The sequence below is a fragment of the Accipiter gentilis genome, chromosome 17, assembly GCF_929443795.1.
Source record: "Accipiter gentilis chromosome 17, bAccGen1.1, whole genome shotgun sequence".
Classification (NCBI taxonomy): domain Eukaryota; kingdom Metazoa; phylum Chordata; class Aves; order Accipitriformes; family Accipitridae; genus Astur; species Astur gentilis.
Genome location: NC_064896.1, coordinates 4,342,785 through 4,362,521, shown reverse-complemented (window position 1 = coordinate 4,362,521; position 19,737 = coordinate 4,342,785). Strand labels below are relative to the sequence as shown.

The 19,737-nt window shown below is 51.9% G+C and overlaps 2 protein-coding genes and 1 long non-coding RNA gene across 3 annotated transcripts; 1 reads left to right on the top strand and 2 right to left on the bottom strand.

Annotated features, from left to right (window-relative positions):
• Positions 1-445: 445 nt before the first annotated feature.
• LOC126046826 (uncharacterized) lies at positions 446-2,678 on the bottom strand. The gene is made up of 2 exons (XR_007508432.1): positions 2,463-2,678; positions 446-849 (listed from the first exon to the last, which is right to left on the bottom strand). It is a non-coding gene; the product is annotated as an uncharacterized LOC126046826 (long non-coding RNA).
• A 3,165-nt stretch (positions 2,679-5,843) lies between these two features.
• UBXN11 (UBX domain protein 11) lies at positions 5,844-17,583 on the top strand (the record flags this gene model as incomplete). Its single annotated transcript, XM_049819673.1, has 12 exons — positions 5,844-5,961; positions 6,274-6,374; positions 7,151-7,205; positions 8,265-8,341; positions 8,831-8,945; positions 10,344-10,561; positions 10,896-10,973; positions 12,410-12,530; positions 13,704-13,807; positions 14,049-14,116; positions 14,861-15,007; positions 15,850-17,583. Coding segments are annotated over 12 exons (1,368 nt in total), but the record flags the coding sequence as incomplete, so codon positions are not given.
• Positions 17,584-17,679: 96 nt separating this feature from the next.
• On the bottom strand, positions 17,680-19,726 carry SH3BGRL3 (SH3 domain binding glutamate rich protein like 3). The gene is made up of 3 exons (XM_049819671.1): positions 19,591-19,726; positions 19,032-19,199; positions 17,680-18,626 (listed from the first exon to the last, which is right to left on the bottom strand). Exons 1-3 carry the CDS (start codon positions 19,636-19,638, stop codon positions 18,561-18,563), a joined length of 282 nt encoding a protein of 93 aa, XP_049675628.1. The 5' UTR covers positions 19,639-19,726; the 3' UTR covers positions 17,680-18,560.
• Between the last annotated feature and the right edge of the window lie 11 nt (positions 19,727-19,737).

The following is a 19,737-nucleotide window of genomic DNA, read 5'->3' as shown; positions in this document are numbered from 1 at the left end:
CAGGATACGCCTCGTCCTCTCCCGCGCCACCCCTGACAGGAAAAAGAGCCCCCTCCTCTTATTCGCCTTTATATACCCTCCGCCGGGCCGGGATTGGCTACTAGCCGGGTGTTTGACAGCGCCCGATTGGTGGGGAAGCACATGCCCCTACGGTGGGATTGGCCAGGACTCACTGTTGGGGATGAGGGTGATGCTCTAGGGACCGCCCGGCCTGCAGGGGGCGCTGTGCCCACGCCGGGCCCCGGCCCCAGGCGCCGGGGCCGGGGCCTCGGGGCCTGGGCCCGGGCTGTGGAAAAGCCACGGGGGATCCAGGCCGTATCCCCCCAAGGCTCAGGTCCCTCCAGCACGGAGTGTTCAAGGCTCCGGGTAAACAGCCGGTCCTGGTGTCCCCCACCAGCCCCTCAGCTCTGTTACCAGCCCCCAGAGCGGAGACGAGCCAAAGGCCTCTACGCCAGTCGCTTTTATTTCTCAGAACCTCGCAGCGGGCCGGCTTCCGAGCTGGGAAAGCTTTAGGGTTTCATTTAGAGGCCGGAGGAGAAGGGGAGAACGGAGCAGAGGGAGGCAGGGAAGGAAGCGATGGCGGCACGCTGGCTGCTCCTCCATCCTGCGAGGGTCCGAGGAGGTGCCGGTGCAGGGGATGCCATTCTGGGGGTGTCGTCTTTGGGGTGGGGGTGCACGGTAGCCCCCTCTGGGTCAGCGCAGCCACAAGAAGAAAGCCACAGCCAGCGCCAGGGTGAGGGAGAGGAGGGGTGGGCTGCCGCAGAGGGGGCTCACGTTGCTTGCGGCGGGGTGTGGAGTGGTGGGGGCGATAGTTGCGACCACAGCCCCCTTGTCCGCCTGGCCAAGGGGCTGGAAAAGAAAACGAGAAAGTCAGGCATTGCTCCAAACCGGAGCGGACAGCAGCATGGGGTAGAACCCCCCCCCCCCCAAGACCCCTCAACGCAGCTACCCTGGGGGCAGAAAGGAGCCAGGGTGACCCCAATGCCCATGGTGCCCCTTCCCAGGCAGGGGACATGGCCTCCTCTCCCCCGGCAGGTTCTCCTTCGCACCACACACAGAAATCACTGTTGGCTTCAGGGTTTTCCCACCTCCCTTCGTGGTCCTGTTTCTAGCCAGGGACTTTTAGAAATTGGGGAGGGAGGAGCAGAAGCTGGGGGTTGGTCTCTGCCCCTCAGATGGCTGCGAGGAAGTGGCTGGGGATGTGGTGGCCCACGGGATGTGGGGTGCAGGAGCAGAGCTGGGGAACACCCACGCTGGAAGCCAGGGTGAGGAGGAGGAGGAGGAGGGACCACTGTCCCCCCAGGGTTTTGCAAGCAGGGACATTGCAGCTGGTGTGGGAAACGTAACACAGCTGGGATGGTGATTTCAGGGCGGTTTCCTTCCGTCTCTAAAGATCAACACCTTCCAAATTAAGGCATTGGCATGAATCGCTCTAGCCCTGGCTATGCGGGACCACTCTGGGTTTTTGGTCCTTTCCTGGGACTCCCCATGTAAGTGGCTGTGCGTTACGGCTGTGAACAGGGACCACAGTGACAAGCGCTGCCCTGGGCTGCTGGAAAAGGGACACCATTTGCCTCCGTGAACCAGCCCCCACACTGGTTTGCACCACTCCTTGGGTCCCTCCGGAGCCAGGACAAGGCCCCAACGCCCAGCTCTACCTCCTCACAGGCACTCTTGTGCTATGAGGGTTTTTGGCTGGTTGGCCCGGCCACAGAGCAGGACTCCCAAAACATAAATACACCCTGCGGAGCCAGCTGCGGTCACAGCTGTGTAGAGTTTGTGAGAGAAATAAGCATAAGCAAATCTGGCCCCATTATCAACACACTGTAGAAAAAAAAAAAAAAATCATCCCAACAGCTGTTCTGAATAGCATTACCCTCCCTGAAAACGCCAACACATTCATCCCTCCTACACCACGGTCCCCACCCAGGAGAGAGCTGACATCCGCGGCACTTGGACCAAGTCTCCACGGAGCCTCCCAGCAGGAAGGAAAACAATCTCCAGCAGAGAGAGGCAAGAGGAAACCACACAGCTGTGTGCCCACACAGCCGTGTCCAGCATCTCCAGTGTCCCCACAGCCATGGTCAGCATCCCCACATCAGGCACAGGCTGGGGGCCAGCATGCAAAGGAGAAGCTGCAAGATGGGGTGGAGAGCTAAGTGCGAAGGTTACAGATAGGAGTGATGATCTTAAGTAAAAAAAAAAAACAAAACAAAAAAGCTTTAAAAAAGCAACGTATGGAAGTATTCAGAGCTTACAGACCACAGTGCAAAGACCCTGGTAAGATAGCCAGGGATAAAGTAAAATAGAAAGCCAAATGCTCAAGTTTCCAGCTGAACTTCAGCAGAAATTCTCCCACCGGTTGAACCCTACAGCCTCCCCAACTGCTGTCATGCCCACAGGACAGAGCTGGCTGGACAGTCCGGCCTTTGCTGGGCCCTGTGCCATGGGGTTTCTCTTACCATGCAGAGGACAAGCAGGGCGAGCAGTAGGAGCCCACAGGTGCGCTGCATGGTCAGGACTTGACTCGTGGTGTGCTGTGACACTTCCTCATCTGCTCGCAGTGATTGCAGTCGGAGGCTTTATGTGCAGCGACGGCCCTGTCTCACCAATCACACTTTCCTTCCCTGCACCAGCCCCACCACCAAAAGGGTGATTTGGGGAAGCCGCATTCACTGCTAATGTTGCAAGGGAGAAAGTACAAGGCATGGCATGGGGGATGTCCAGGTGGGGACGACACCGTACAGCCCTTTTAGCCTCGCTTCTCCATCACCTAGCACAAGAGCAGCTCCTGCTCCCCGGGTTCCCCAGAATGGCCACACAGCCAGTCCTGAGTGGGACATCCTGGCTGCCATCTCCAGCAAAGGCAGCGAGCCCCTTGCCCTGCCTTTTCCCACATCACAAAATACCACCTGCAGCATGAAAACCCCCCAGGCTGAGCTCTGCATCTCCCCTGGGGTTCCCTGTCCTGTGCCCCACACCCAGGAAGGACTAATAGTGATTATGGGTTAAAAAAACCCCACTGGTTCACTGGGAGGGTTTGCAAATTGCAGCCAACGTTTCAACAAGGGCTCTGCGTTGCACCGCATAACAAACCTCCTTCCCTGCAACTCAGGGCAGAAGCTGGGTCCAAGCTGTCCCTCTGAATTTCCATTACATGCCTGGGGTAGTCTGATCCAGGTAATGGATCAGGGAAATGGCTTCCTTCCAGCCCCCCAATATCCATCTCCTCACAGCAGATCTCTGAGCTCCCTCCCTCAACTCGACTCAGCAGCAGGAAACAAAAGGGATCTGGTTAGAGATGGTTTGAAATGCGCCCAGCACATACACCGCTTGTCTGGTTTTGTGTTGCTGAAGTTGCATCACAGCACAGTGAGCCCACTGGCAGCTGAAGGCTCCTCTGCAGCAAAGCTTCAGCAAATTTAGTTAATTTTTGCACTTCATGTAATTCTCAAAATGAAAGTCTCCTGCGGACAGCTGACATCCCACAAAAGGTGCTAAAAATCAGCCTGTTCTGCTCCTCTCCAACAGGCGAGGCCGAGCTCTCTGGAGAGCAGAGCAGCACGGTGGCGGGTGGGACAGGGGATGCTCATGGAAGGCTGACTGGATGGCGACAAGCACTGAGTGGAGTTCAGCGCATCAGCGAGGCAAAATGAGTGTGCGGTAGTGCCCAGGTGAGGGAAAGCATTGCTAAAAAACAGAAATGAAGCAGCTGAGGAAATCAGGAGCAGCTGTACAGTCTGCGATGCCTCGGGCCAGGCTCTGCCACAGAGCACGTCTGCAGGCTGAAGCTAAGGGTGTGCAGAGGGTGGGTGAGGAAAGGAAGCATGGCTGCGTGTGGTGCTCCTGCACCTGCTCTCGCCCCAGCACCAGGAAACCTTTGAAGCACTCTGAAGTGAACAGAGGTTAAAAAAAAAACAAAAAAAAACCCAAAAAAACCCCAAAGCACCGTTTTGCCAGCAGGTGTACAGGGCAGAGAAGTGGCAGGCAGAACGGAGCCTGCCCCCAGCCCGAGCCTCCCTCCTCAAGCGACAAACGGAGGAGGCTTCCCCCGGTTTATCCCTCCTCTCCTTCGGGGAGCAGCCGGCAGCGGAGGCCGCGAAGGCCCCGCCACAGGCCGGCAGGCCAGATCACCCGCAGCGCTGGCCGAGGTGCCCTCGGGGTAGCCCACCGAGGGAGCCGGGGAGCACCAGGAGAGCAGCCGGGACGACGGCCGATCCCGTAGGGACCCTGGCAGGTCCCGGGACCCGGGTCCCAGCCGGGGTCCCGTTCCCCCCCCGCCGGCGCCGGGGTCCCCCCTCGTCCCCTCGAGGGAAGGCGGCAGCGCAGTGCATGCTGGGATGTGTAGTCCTCCGGGGCTGCCTCGCCCGCCACGTGACCAGGGCTGAGCCAATCGCAGCGGCCCTGGGTCGCCGTGGCAACCGCCTATAAACAAGATGGCGGCGGCGCGCTGAGGGCGGGGTGAGTGCTGCTCCAGCGGGGTTGGGGGGGGGGGGGGGAATGGGGGAACCCCTCCGTGGTTTGGGAGCCCCCCCCCCCCCGTGAGGGTCCCCCCAACACACAGTCCTCTCCCCCATGCACACGCCGGCGTGTCCCCAGCGCTGCCACCCACGTCGCCCCCCCACCCCCCCGGCAGTACCCGGTTACCCCCGTTATTTTGAGCCCCTTTTTGCCAACGATCCCTCAAAAAGCTGATCGCTACCGGCCTTCCGGGGACTCACAGGGCTGCAGATGACGGTGACAGGCTCAGAAACAACATCATCTCGAATAAAACTCTCCAAACTTCTTACCTGCTGTCTCCTGGCCGACATCGGTCCCCAGAAGGTACCAGGGATATTGGTCAGTCACGTCTCGCAAAGGTTCATATCGCGATTGTGTTTCCTCAGTTTCAAGCAAAGGAAAGTTGCTTTCTGCAGCTGCAATGGCATCACAAGTGTCAGCTCTTTCATGCTGATGCAGCGGGCACCGCTGCACCTCAACTCACCAGGGTTTCACCCCCTGTGCTTTCAGGCAGCACCCACAGATTGCAGCTCGAGGATTTTAACTGTTACTACAAAGGCACACATTTCGTTGTATGAACACCCCACTCTGCCCAGAAAGCAAGTATGTATGGACTGGGAAGATGGGATGATGAGAAAAATGTACCATTCAGGCTTTTTTGGACAGCCTTTTCAGTTACATTTAAAAAAATTTTCCCATTAAGCAAATCCAAAGTTAATGAACCAATGTTTCATTTTTACATATTATCTCCTTTTATTTTTATTAAGAGGCCAGAGCTGCCCAAGTTCATTGCCTCCACTGGTAAGGCTTTTCTTACCGTCTATGCCTTTTGCAATGATTGTAGCACTCTCCTACATGTGTACAAAATCAGATAAGTAACAGAAGGTTTCCACATCCTCAGCAAGCCCTAGAGCACATTAGAGCCTCATCTATTTTTACAGTTCCATTTTAGGTCACATCCTTCTTACTTGATCTTAGGGCAAAATCTCCCTTTGCACTCCCAGTGAAGTTTGCTGCTTCTCTTAATCCTAGAGTGTTGTGCTTTTTGTTAAAATAGCTCAATATTACCACTTTCTCGCTTGCTGGGCAGTGCAGGATGCTCTGTACGAGTATCATGGTCTTTTTCTGCTAGCCCCATTTTGTGTTCACTCTGCTGAGATTGTACCTTCCCTTTGGGTCCTGGCTCATAACAAGAGCCCAGATACACTCGTTAGTCTTACAGGATTGAGTGGACTGGGCCACCCTGCTTTCTTCTGCCCTCTCTTTCCCTCAGCATAACCCCAGTATTTCCTTACCTGCTTTTGAAGAAGTCGTATCCAAAACGCTGACCTGTTTTCTTTCTTTCATGCTCTTCATGCCTCTTCTCAGAAGATGACAGCCTGTCTCCTAGAACAAAGAATCCAGTGCAAGGCAGTCTCCCCTCCTGCTCAAGGGGGACAACACTGAAAAAGAATATGCAGGGTAAAGTCCCTCAATGATTAGGGGGTTCTGGGCCATCACAGTTTCTCACTGACAGTTTGGTGGACTCAATACCCCAGAGACCAGGGCTAATTCCTGCGGTCCACATCTCACATACACAGTGTGCTGTCAGTGACACAGCCATCTCCCCACCAGTCAGGAGCCAAGGGATTTCTACTCAGTACGCCCAAAAGATACCCTTGTCCTACCTGCTGTGGCAGAGCAGGAATTCTTGTGTGGGGTCCACTATGGCGCAGACAAGCCTCCAATACCAACTGTCATTTTAGAGAGGTTAATACGTATTTGTGCTTTCAGGCGCAGCTCACACTGACATGGAGCTCATGTCCTCCATGATGCAAAAAGTCACTCTGTTGGAACAAAAAATAGAGGAACAAGCACAAGAAATCCAACTGAAGGTAAAAATACTGCCCCTTACTGAACCTGTTCTACGCTCTGCTTTGACGGTTGAAGCCACCGTAGTGTTACACCTGCTTAGACCTAGTTTGGGCTAAAACAAGTTAATCTATAGCCTGCTTTGTTAATTACACAAACAAGCCTTTGCAAAGCAACAGAGCAATTTTATCAGTCCTTGGGGTGGGAGAGTGGACAGCCCCTACCGTGACTACTTAAAGACTCTCAGCACCCTTTCACTGATATCATTAGCTGTTTAGCTTCAGACATTTCTTTTCTTCCTTTTGCTTTCTGAAACAACAGCTGCTCATACAGCAGAGTCATCCTGGAGCAGACCTCTTTGCATGACTGCAGCTTAGAATAAATACTTACCCCCCCCCTTTTTTTTTTTTTAAGAGGTGCCTGCAGAAATGCTGGTTGCATTTCTAGATCAGCCACTTAGTGCATGCAGGTCAGAGCATGAGCTGTGCCTGAGCAGGAAGCACAGGGGCAGGAGTCTGTGTGTTTGCCTACAGCTCTTGGGCAGACAGAGGAGGGGGAGATAGGTCAGTGTGTCCCTCATCTATTCTTGGAGCAGTGTATTTCTATCCCAGCCCTCATTTGAGTCTAAGATATTTGTGAGGTGATACAGCCTTTCTGACCCTTATTTTGCCTGTCTCTAAGTGGCATGAGAGTATGGGCACCACTGACTTCCCTAGCCAGGACTAATTGTGCAAACTGTGCCTCAGGGTCCTGAAGGCCAAGGAACTAAACAAGGTCATTATTTGTTCTGGTCCTGAAGGACAGGAGGATTGCTGAACTTGAAGAGAAGATGAAGCCTATTCAGAAAGGAGAAGGTAAAAATTATTCTACCCTTGACACCTTGCTCCTACCTGTGGGAGAGCTACAGAGCTCCTGGTACTGCAGCAGAGCAGGCTTGGAGACCTCCTGTCTGAGCCATCCTTGCCTTAAAAGCCCAAGAGCCTCTTTGGTGAGTGGTATCAGTTAGACACACATGGTACCGTTTGCCAAAGCAGATCCATGCTTTGTATGTGCATCTGTTACTTGGCTTTTCTGGTGTTGTAGAAAACATTATTTCCTGACCTATTTTCTGTGGGTTACTACGTTTCCATGAGTATAGACCAACCACACAGATACATGAGGATGGTTAGATGGTTAGAAAAAAAGAACAGTAAATACCGCAGAGTTCAAACAGGCTGGAAAAACAGAGCTACTAAGCAAAACCAAAAATCTACCTGGAGTCTCAAACAGTATTACAGGTCCAGGCTCACTTGTCCTGTAAGGCAGCCTAACTCTAAATTGAACCCAGATTTGAGTGAGTCACAGAAGATCTGTCCCCCCATTCAGTTACTTGGAATCCAGCAGCTCTCCATCTGAGCACAGACACATTTCCTACATCGGCTGAACTACCTTGTAAGCATGAAGCTGTGGTGAATTCTCCATTTCCTGAGCAGAGAACAAGAATATGCCTGTCAAACCACAAACATATGTTTTGTACCTCATCATGCATTGTTCTAGCCATTTAATCTAGGTTTCTGGATCCAGCTTTAGTGGACACCTGCTCATTTTTTTAATAGGTCCCTTAAGACTGAGTAAGTCAAGCAATTCTCATTGTATAATTACAAACAGCACCACTCACATCAGCTTCCCGCAGCATAAAACTTGACCAGTATCATTCACAACTATCTTTAGTCTGTCAGCATCTTTATCGAACTGCTGCAGGTTGAATTGTCAGGGACCAGCATGCAGCGCTCATGTTCAGCTCCTGTGTCGTATGGGCTTGAGTTCACTTTCAGTACAGGCAGGTACTGCTGGGTCATTTGCGATGTGTGACACGGGTTATCTATAGCTCTTCTTTAAGGCTGTACATACAAACCCAAAGCCTTCCCTTTCAGATGCTCCTGACTCATCCACAGCAGAGGAACTGGAAATTAGGTGCCTTCAGCTGCAGACCCAGGTCTGGGAGATGGAGGTGAGACACCTGCTTCACTTGCCCAAAGCCATCTACACCTTTGGTTTGATATCATTGCAGTCCCAGGCTGCTTAGTCTTTTTCAAGCTGCCACTTTGATCATCACAATTCTTCACCTCACCCCTCTGAAAAGAAAGAACAGGTTGAATGTGAGCTACAGGGCAGTAGGAGGGTTTTTTAATACAAACATTTGTGCCTCCTGCAAGCCTCTTCATTTTGATTTCTAGGACTGTAGAAATACTCTTTGCAGCTACTACAGTCTTGGAAGATTACTGTGTCACTACAGATACTTTCACTCTCCCTTTTGCCTACTACTAGTGAGCTGCTACTACAACCCTGCCAATGAGTTTGTCTGTCTGCCAGGGCCAAAGAGCCCCAAGACAAACCTTCTCTTTCACCTTCCCTTCTGCTTCTAACAGTCACAGCTGACCACTCTCAGGCTTCCGTTTCTAGTTTTCTGAAGCTCTGGTCTACAACTTCCCTCATACAGCAGTTTCTAAATGACTATGGGCTGATTTGGGTTGGAGAGAGACATGAACAGCTGGAAGATTTAGAATCACTCAACGACAAAGAAGAGTGGCCAGCAAGGACCCTCTGGAAGCCAGGTAAAGCACCAGCACTCTTTGCTGAAGCAGCTATCTTAGCTCCTGCTGCATGCTTAGAGAAGGTATGATACTCCCTAGAGCAGATAAGCGTCAAAGACCCAGAATTTGGGTCTTCAGAATCTGGGATCCTGTGCTGAGGTCTTCACATCAGTCCACCTCAGGCACAGAGACATGGAGCAATTTAATGGGAGGTAAGCCAGGCAGAACGTTGGTATTTTCTATACCTGTATTTTGTAAGCCCCGTCTAGGAGAAGAGGAGAGAACCCGATGTCTCACCCATTTGGAAGGATACCCTCGCAGCAGCTGCTTCCTGAAGAGTTCACATACCCTAAACGTTTGAAGCTTGATTGCTCTAATAACATTGACATAAAATGGGTGGAAAATAGAATCAGATGCTTTGTGTATATAGTAGCTGTAGTAACTTACCCATATTGTCTGGCTCTATCAGAGTGTATTGTTTGCCTTTCCTCCCAACCACCATGTGAGTGGTTTAATTGAGACCTGATTGTTCTGTATGTGGTCCAAGCATATTTGGCAATGGCTTCTTAGGAAGTGGTAACAGAGAAAAGAAGAGTAATACTTGGGCTGTACAGCCAATGCCGCTTCCTAACCAGCATGCAAATTTTAGCTAACTAATTCTTCCCTCCCTTAGATGCAGGAGGGGACAAGATGGAGGAGGCAGTTGAAATAATTGTTTTCAGCTCACCTTTTAAACGCGGTATTTCCTCCACCCTCATCACATCGTAAAAAAGTGGAACAGAAACTACCAAAGGCTTTAGCTCTGCCTACATCTCTTCTTTCCTCTTCTGATTTCACTCTTCTGTCCCATCACAACTCTTTTATTGCTTCACCCTACCACCCTCCTCAAGCACCCCAATAAACAGCCTCAGCAGTGCCCTAGCAAGAGTGAGGAATCTACTGGTGGCAAGGAGCAGGCAGCCGGTTGCATTTACACTGGCATTTTTCTTCAGCAAGTCTGCCCCGATCCATTTATCCAATTTAGTACATCCAACTAGTTAAGTCCCTCACTTTGTGCATTTTACAGCACCACATTGAGGGACAACACAACACTTCTGAAATTACAACCAAAGACCAGGAGCTGAGCGTGGTCTCTAAAGCGCTGGCTGCATGGTAGCTGGCTCTGGTGTTACATTAGCTTGTAGCAACAGGGCTGTTTCCCTGCTGCCCTGCCCTTGTGGTTTTTGCACACACCCATGTAAACCTGGCAGCGCTGCACCACAGCAGCAGCGTTGCACCACACTTCGTAAAAGCATGAAAGGCAAAGCATGCAGAGGCAGCACAGACAGCCCAAAAATATTAGGACTCAAATTCACACAAAGGTGAAAGCTGCTTAGCTGGCATCCCCTTCCCCCTGTAACTGTGCTCCCTCTGCCACAGGTGAAGCAGTTGTTTCCAAACACCAGATTGATTTTGATTTAATCTTGGAAAACGTGAAGGATTTGAATGTGCTGGCTGGAGAAGGCATTTCTCAAATCGAGCACACGCCTGGGGGTGCTCGGCTGAGGCAGCCAGAACCCCTCCCTCTTACGCTGTATCAAAATGGGATGGTCATGTTCAATGGACCCTTTCGGCCCTATGAGGACCCATCCACACAGGTATGGAAAGGTCTGTAGAGGAATTAGACTTAGAGCCATCCTCTTACCATTCACTAAGCCTCAGAAAAGGGCATGTGTAGGAATAGGGCTTGTGAGCTCATCCGAGTCCTAAAAAGCAGCAGCTATTGAGAACTCTAGCTTCTCACCTGTATTCCCATGGTGCCTTTAAAGACGAGTATATCTTTGTGTAGTAATTTTTAGAGATGGAGATTCTGGGTCTTTTATGCAGACTTTTCTGCACGGGAATAACAACACAAATAGGAGCTGCCCAGAAGGAATATATCAGTCAAATAGAAAGTCTGAGGTATGACCATGAGCTGTCATTTTGTTTCAGCAATGCCTGCAGGATATTATGGATGGATATTTCCCTTCAGAATTGCAGATGCGCTACCCAGATGGCATCCCTTTGCAGGTAAGCATGGCAAAACCCTATTCATCAGCTTTTTGGAAGAAATGGCTCTCTTGCTTCCCAAGAAAATTGTTCAGATTTCTTTCACTAATCTGCTGGATGCTCCCCACAGCAAATTAAGTTTGAGGTTTCTGAACACAGCATACTCGCAGCTTAATTCTGTGCATGTGTGTCTCAGGGAAGGGGTGGCTGGGAGCACACCTGCTAGAGCCGTTACAGGAAATGAGTGAGTGATTCAGCATTAGGACTGAATGGTTTCTCTGCCTCAGCGGATCTTGTTTTGGAACAAGAGACTTCTAAGAGCATAGCAGGCTTTGTAGAAGAGAGGTATGTGCAGCATTTGAAGGGCTGTGTAACAAAAAGGAGAAAAAAAGTTCTCAAAGTTCCCCTGGAAAAGCTTTTAAAAACAGATTGAACAAGGAGGATGTCAGAGTTTATTTTGCCACATTTTTTTGATTTGGGTACCTGAGGTTCTTTTGGGCGCCGTTTTTTGATTTCTCAGAAATGGCAAAAAGCCAAGGCCACATTTTCAGGCAGAAAGCAGGCAGAGAGCCTCGGAGGACTCTAATCTAGGTCTTCAGGTGCATCTGAAATGTCAGCAGGCACAACCAGAGTGGTGCACCTACCCACTGCCACAAAGAAAGCAGGGCACAACTGCACGGGTTAGTATGAGGTTAGGACAGCCAGAGTGAGCTGGTAGGTGTGGCAGTTAGAAAGTCAGGTGGAACAGGAAGGATTGTGCAAGGCTCTACGGGTTGTGGTTCCCTATAATCTGTGCATAGCTGGCCATATCTGGAAGCCACAGGACAGTACAGTAACCTGGAGTAAATACGGACACAGAGCACATCCACCTGAGATATGGCCAGCCAGGTGTAAGAGAAACATAAGTGGAACCCAGACAGAAAGACTACCCCTATTTATGCAGCTTTCCCCACTGCTGGGGGCCTCAGGGTAGCACACTGCCTTCCTTGGTTTGTTAGAGCCATCTGACAGTCCCCACTGCAGCTTCTTACTGCCAAATGCTTCTCCATCCCTAGCCTGCTGCTTTCACATCACATTCCACCTGGAGAGCATTCTCAAGTGTGGAAGCAGACACGGAGGAAAGGTCAGGGCCAAGTACATTTTTTACAACTCATGGAAAGGAGCAGCCCCAGTGCCTGTTGAGATGGATAAACAACTGCCCTGCGGTCTGGGTGGGCCATCCTGGGGATTTGAGGGATTTACCAGGACTTGCTTTATTAGAGAGCCTATAGGACCTGAAAATGCATTTCATTGAGTTTGGACAGCTGGCTCAGCTTCCAAGGAAGCAGCTCTCTTGGTTTCATTTGGGGTTTACAACTCTTGGTTGTCATTGCTGTCGTTTATTGTGTTCTAATGCAGTGAGAACAAGCTTGTGCAAGAGTCAGATTTGCTTATGGCGTTTGGCCTTAATTCAACAGGTCACTGACAGAAGGGATGTGGTATTTCGGGAGAGGGACCTTCCAGGGAGTTTTCCTGGCCACGGCCAAGTTGTTGGCCATTCAAAATCAAATGAGGTGCAAGAAACCACCAAGATCCCAGGTAAATTCTTAGACCTGCCTCAGAAATGCAGTTAACTCACAAAGAGGAGAATCAAAACCTTACCGGGGCAGTCCAGCTGGTAGGAGGGGAACGTGTAGGGTCCGAGCGAGGAAGGCAACACCTCCGGGTCAGAGCCCTGTGCTTGTAGCCCCAGTGTTGCTTCAGGAGCTGGGAGACAGGCAGCACACACATGGTGTCCTCTCATCATTAAATCCTCCTAAAGAATGAGACATGACAAATAATAAAAGACCAGAAGATCAGCAGGTTTCCAAAAACATATCTGCCCTGTGCATTTCTGAAAGACCAAGCTCCTTCTAGCTTCACCCTTATCAGCAAAGGATGCTGAGGGAACCCGGCAGATCTCGGGGGAGTAGCTTGCAAACAACCTTTAGTTCTCCTACAAGCTCACTCTGTAAAGGCAGACACCTTCAAGCCAGACCGATCTTAACTGTACCAAATATGGGACGATTTCTCTTCAGACTTTTGTAAGAGAATATGAGACATAAGGTCAGGCCACAGATTCCTCATTTTGCTTCTAGGCTCTAGCAGTCTGTGTAAGCAATACCTGTCAGTGTTGGAAAGTCAAATGCAGTCAGTCATATAGACAGAAAATATTGGGTTTGTGCATGCATAACTAACTAACCCAAACGTGTGCATTGCCTATCAGCAACGTCTTCCTATTTATATAGAACTGTACTAGTTGCTCATTCATCTCAAGGCCATTCACAAACAGAAGCTGTACTAAATGTTTCCTTTATCCAAGCAGTAAAAAAATATAATTGCCCAGTGCCACCACAGAAAAAGGAATGAACACCTACAAATACACCCTCACAAGATGAAAAATTTTCCAAGTCTGTAAAAATTGTCATAGGTTTAGTTTTTCCTGTTCACAGCAGGGCTAACCAGGTTTCTGCCTGTTGTGCCTCCCAGCTGTGTGCTGAACAGGCTGCACAGTTGCTCACTGTTGACGTTGACAATCAAACATTTAGTGGGCCAGAAAGTGGGACAAGCTTCAGTGGGGGAGACTGAGGACCAGTCTCAGCCTAGCTAGGGGAGGTTAGAGCTCTCTCTGTTGGCAGTTGCACTCTCTCATTTCACCAAAACAGCCTATTCTGGGGGAAAATTGTTTGTCAAAAGGTCACACATGGACACATCTCCCCTCTGCTCTACCAGGTCCCAAACTCTCTGTGGAGCGGTTTCTCAACAAGCTTTCTAAGTCCTCAAAACATGGAGGAGAAGTGATCAGTGTCCAAGATTCAGCCAGAGCAGCACAGCAGGTATGATTGGACCCCTCAAACACCCACAGGATGAGGCCAGCAGCAATTCCTTGGGCTCAGCGCCCTGCACAGCACTGGCACCCCCTCCTTGGGCCTCTCTCGGCTCTGCATAACCTCCTCCTCCCAGAGAGGCTCCACCAGAGCACACGTGGCACTTTGGCACCTGGTCCTGGGCTTTCCTGGCACTGCTTGCTCTCTGTGCAGAGCAGGCAGTGGTGACGCTCACCTGGTTTGGTTTCAGGGCTCTGATGGGGTGCGGAGCAGCAAAGAGATCCTGATGGAGACACCCAGGCTGTCTGCCCTGGAGAGGTACAGGCACAGCCCCTCCATCCCTGCCCTGTCAGGTGCTCATCTTCCTCCTGTTTCATCACTAAGGGTTTATTTCAGGGCTTTCAGTTGAGGAAGTAAATGGACTTGCCCCTTCTATCTTATACCTTAGGAATAATTAGAAAAAAAAGTCTAAGTTTCATTTTTGGGGAAGACCACTGAATTGTTCATCATGAACCTGCCATCTTTTATATCTCTAACAAAAACTTAGGCTGTTCAAAATGTTACCGACTTATTGCTGTGAAATACTTTTCCCAAGAGCAAGCCAAGGCCTAAGAGTTTGAAACCATCTAAAAAACTGTTTGTGGTCATGTTAAATGGGAGAATCCCTCCAGGAAATTGATGCCCGAGTGGGAGGTCACACTAACACTTTTCAACTCATAGTCTTCTGGCAAGACAAGACCCAAATAACTAATGAAAAAAACCCCCAAGCAGATTATTTTTAATCAAAAAAGTAGGGCAAAGTACTTACCAGACAGCCCTGATCTAAAACGAAAAAGCTAAAAAAGGTCAGCAACCCTCTTTCCAAGGCACCTTTAAGCAGTGAAAGCAAAGCAGTGGTTTTGATCTGTGGGTTGGTCTGCTTGCCCACAGCCAGATGGGGCCTTGTATATCTCGAGGACATTTCCAAACATAAAACACGTCTCCCCCATTCGGATCAGCCTGGCAGCCCAGAGGCTCTGCCCGTTGAGTGGAGCTCAGCTGACGAGGTTTTCTAACCTCCAGGGTGAAGACAGCTGAAGAGGCTGAAGGTTCTGCCCCTGATGTCTGCACTCTCCGCATCAAATCTGAGAGCGGGGAGCAGACATACATCATAAAGATGCTGTTCACAGAGACCATAGGGGACCTGCGCCAACACCTCGCCCACGCCAGGTAGGCCTAGGACTTCCTCCCCTCCTCGCTCTCCACCCGGCTCTGTAGAGCCCCAGGGAAGGTTTTTTGGCTGCCGCTGGAGGCCCTGGCATTGTATTTCAAACAGATCAGCCTGAGCTGGGCAGGGCTGAGTGTTACAGTCCCAGCCCCAGAAGCTGCTGGGCACGCTCTGCTGCTTTGGCTCCACAACCAGAGACGCTCTCTGGGCAGCACTGCCAGGGTCACACCTTTGCCAAAAAGCTGCCACAGCAGCAGAGTTAAGTCTCTTTTGTCCTCTTGGAATTGCTGTCTGACCCAGGTCCATTCACTGCCTTTGCCTCCTTCCAGCTGCTCAGCAGCACTCACCTGACTATTGCCACCGTTCCCAAGGTGTTGGTGCAGCCTGGAAGCTGAGCTGCAGCCTTCAGCTTGGCCGATGGATCCGCTGCTGGACAAACAGCACCCTTTGCTCAGCCAGCTCTGTATCCCAACGCATTTAACGCTGCCCAAGTGCTTGCACATCCCTATGGGGACAGTTCCAGATGGCTGAGGGGACCCCTTTGCTCTCCCCTCTTCACGCTCCTGTTGCGGACCGCAGGTCTGGCCTTGGTCTGAGCCCACGATGAGCTCACCGCTGTTGGGATGCAAGAACCTCCTTCCTCACTGCAGCTGTGCAGCCTGGAATGGCCGCTCTGTGCCTGGCTGTTTGCAGTTTGGGCGGGAAGTCCTTTTTTCTGCTTGGCCTGTGCTTGTAAAAGTCTCTCCCTTCTGCTCTTACATAATCACAGCTGGATCAGCCAGAGCATCTCAGTAAAACCTTGGGGGATCCTGAGTGTAGGAAACATTGTGCTGTTCTTTCCTAGGGGTGGAGACTCCGACTCATATGAGATCATCAGTACCTTTCCCCAGCGGGTGTACACAGACAACTCCAGGAGCCTGCAGGAATGTGGCCTGATCCCCAATGTCTCCTTGCTGCTGCGGAGAAGAGACCCCTCCCAACAAGAGGGGACAGGGCTGCAAACAGCTTAACAGCTCCTAGCAAGAGCTGCTTGCTCCAAACTCTGCAAGAGGAAGGAGCTGCCTTGCACAGTTAGCTGTTATAAACCTCCCCTGGCTGGGAAGAGAGAAGAGGGGTGTCTTTCCAGATATAGTTTCATTGCGCCGTTACCTGGGACAGAGAGAAGAGCTCAAAGGCAGCGGTTTGGCCTCTCCCTTTGGCAGACGGTGCCAGGCCCAGTCCTACTGCCTTGTGGGTGGATGTTTTTTTCCCCCAAGACAGGTGGGCTTCCAACACGGGGAGGGGGGGGCACGTTTCTGTCAGCTCAAACCCCTGGCCTCATTTCTTATCTCTGCTGAAGGTTACACAGGCTGATCCCTACTCAGGGAAGGCCGCCAGCTTTACGCTGGTACTGGGCAGTTGCTTTGCTGGGCTCAGGGATTCTCTATAGCAGCAGGACAGATGAACAGCCAGGGTCCGTTTACTTTCCACACACAGCTGCTCCCCAGAGGTTTCAACAGCACTTAAACCACAAGAGAAACAGGCTCAATTATAAGGTCGCTGGTGAAGTTAAACCAAAAGGCCTTGAGCCACTGCAATGCTGGGACGGAGCCAGAGCCATCTCAGCCAGGAGATCCTGCTACTGGGTTTCCTGTACGTGAACAACTCCTTCCCTTGGACAGCCCCCAGCTCCAGCGGGGCCCAGGCTTGAAGCCACACCGAGCCCGCCTGCAACAGCCCCGAGCTGCCAGCCTCCCTTCCTCCCTCCCTCCCTCAGCAGCCTGCTGCAGCGGGGAGCTGGATGCTGCAACAGGACACCATGTCATTGGAGAAGAGCATAATCCCTTCGCTGCTTCTCTGCTGAAGCCCCAGTAAAGCATCTTCCTCCCTCTCCTGTGGGCTAGGGCTGCGCTTTGCAGGTCCCTTTCCCCAGCACATTCTTCCTGTTTCAGCTGTGACAAGCTCCCACTTGACTCCCAGCTGACGACACTCCCACTTGTACAAGGCAGCGCCTTCTGGCAGGTTCCCTTTTAGCAGAGACCCAGTCCTCATTAAAGGCTCCTAATAAAACTGCAACATTTATTTAAGTTGCAGTTTCCACTTCCATTAAGATTTCAAAGGCACAGTTGCTGTGGAAAGGGGGCAGGCTGCCCAGAGCATTTCCCGGACCCCTCCAACCAGAGCTGGACCCTGCACAACTCAAATACAGGAAGCACCACTAACGTCACACAAACCAGCCGTTTCCACGGGCTCCCCGTGACCAGTGACTCAATCCCCACAGCTCTAAGTTAGTTTCCTCCTTTTTCCACCTATAGCAGATACAGGAGTGTACAGGGGACTCTCGTATAGGGCAGCCTCTGACCAGGTAAACTTTGTGCCAGGGGTTTGGTTTTTTGCTTGCGTGTCTGGCTGAAGCTGTCCCTCCCCCAGGCTGCCATTCTTACCACGCAGAGGAGAGGAATGCTTGAGAGAGGTACCTGTCACTACCACGCTGTAGGATATTCAGACAAGTCCTGTGAGCCTTTGATTGGTGGCAACAATCTAAGGTGTTAAGATCTTTGTGTCAGGCTGCAGCAGTGAGTACAACTGACTCAGCTTCTCTGAGCTGGAAATGACTCAGAATCATTATGTAGGGTGACGTTTAACCTGTAGTCAAAATAAAACCAAATTTAAAAGAAACCCACGAGTACCGATGTGAAAGGTACAGTAACATTTAATAGCATCTTGGAAGACAACACTGGTTATAAACTTGCTTTTTGGCAGGAAAACAAAATGCACTTGGTCTGGGTTGCAAAAAAGCCCACTCAAAGAGGAGAGATAAGACAGCTGGAGCATCAGCTGTTCCGGAGCAGCCCTGAGCCATTAACGCTCACAAGGGAGCCCTGGCACCACATCGCGGCGGAGGGCAGACAGAGCAGCCCAGGTCCCACTTCTAGGCCCATCCATCCCCCCAGGCAACCTGCTGAGCGACACCGGCCTTCGCCCCCAGCCCCGGCCTTCTCGGTGGTGGGTGGTCAGACCCCAGCTCTGTGCAGTATTTTTGCGTTAAATTAAAACAAACAAACAAAAAAATCGACTTAGTTGCCATAATCTCTGCAGTTGAGATGAAAAAAATGAAAAAAAGGAAAAGAAAAAAGTAGTGAGGCAGCAGGATTTACAATTTAAACAGCAGCTGGGAGAAGTGGGAAGTAACATGCAACCCTAAGCCCTTCCCTCCTGAAGCAGAAGCTCTCCCTGCAGAGGAGAGGGCTGACGGACGGCTGCACTTCACACAGCCCCAGAGGCTTTGCTGTTTACAGAGGCACTGGAAGCTGCGGTGTGAGCCAGGCCCAGCTTTGTTCAAAGGCCGTGCGCAGCGAGCGTCAGACTTTCTTTGGATCCCTCTGAGATGATATCAGGGTTAGGCAGGAGGGAATCGTAGGCAGCTGCAATGAGTAGTTTTGGTCATGGGTTTCCCGGTGCTGGGATACAAGTCGCGGTGCCAGGACAGCGCTGACAACCTGGAAGTGAAGGTGGTCGGAGATGAGGGTGCTCAGGAATGCAGGTAGAGTCCAGGATGGGAGGGGAGCCCGGGGCTCAGGCCAGCTTCAGGAACTCCTGCAGGGTGTTTTGCTCCACTGCTTCCACAAAGAGCTCGTAGTCCTGCAGGGAAAAGCCACACGGTTGCTCACAAGGCAAGGGTGAGCTGTATTCTCCCGCCGGTCAGGCGGCACGGGGTCCCCCCTGAGCATGCAGCACAAACTGGTTCACAGTGCTGGTGCCAGTCAGTCGAGTGGAGGATGACAGGGCGAAGCAGGGACAGCCCTGAACAGTGCAGCCCCCCCCGCCCACAGGTCACCCAGAGCTCCCCTGCACAGGTCCCATTTTTCGGAAGCCATCAAGCTCCAAATGCCCGTTAACCCCATCAGCGCTTTGTCTGCACATCTTATGAGAGACACCTTTTGAAAGGCGTCTTGACATCATTCGTAGCAAAAACAAGGGGATGGGATTATTGCCCACCACCCAACCTCCGTGGTGCTTATCCCCCGTGCAGAGCACGAGCCTTACCCCGCAGTAGTGGTCTCCATTGACAATCTGGGGCGGGATGGCTTTGGGATTGCCTGCCTTTGCCCTCATCTCCTCCCGGAGAGCGTTATCCTGGGAGATATCCACCAGCTCATACTTGATGTTTTTCCCATCGAGGATTCTGGTTACTTCGCTCTGTTGGGATTTGATCTGGAACCCGGGCGGGAAAGGCAGGTTATGGGGAGCTAGAGAGGAGCCCAAAGGGCCGGCACCCACCCCTGCGTGCCAGCCACGCTCCGCACAGCGCTCAGGGAGCGACCGCTCTTTACGGGCCACGGTCCAGACCCCACCTGGCCACGGACGAGGCTTGGTCCTGCGTGGGGGGGGACGGACGGGGGACACCCAGCACGGCGGGATGGTTTCGGGGGAAGAAGGGGACGGCGCAGCGTGAGCAGAGGAAGATGCATCTGGGATGGGGCGGGGAGGGGGGCTTCGCAGCTCCACGGGGAAGAGACGCCCACCCCAGGGAAGAAAGAAGATCTCCCGGGACACCCAGCCCTGCCCCGCCGGAGCCCGGATCCCCGCCGCGGCCACCGCTCACCTCCCGGGAGCCGGTCACCGAGGTGCTGTAGACCTTGAGGGTGCTCATGCTGCGATCGCGGCCGCTCCCCTGCGCTCAGCCCGGCGGAGGGAGGCTCGGAGGGAGGGAACGGGCGGCCCCGCCGCCGCCCGGCATGTGACTGCGGGG

What these genes read in the sequence shown, in the direction of transcription:
- SH3BGRL3 (XM_049819671.1), bottom strand. Translation starts at nt 19,638, where the DNA reads ATGAGCACCCTCAAGGTCTACAGCACCTCGGTGACCGGCTCCCGGGAG. An exon ending in CGGTGACCGGCTCCCGGGAG is followed by an intron (nt 19,200 to 19,590) that starts GTGAGCGGTGGC and finishes CCCGGGTTCCAG; the next exon opens with ATCAAATCCCAACAGAGCGA. An exon ending in ATGGAGACCACTACTGCGGG is followed by an intron (nt 18,627 to 19,031) that starts GTAAGGCTCGTG and finishes TTTTCCCTGCAG; the next exon opens with GACTACGAGCTCTTTGTGGA.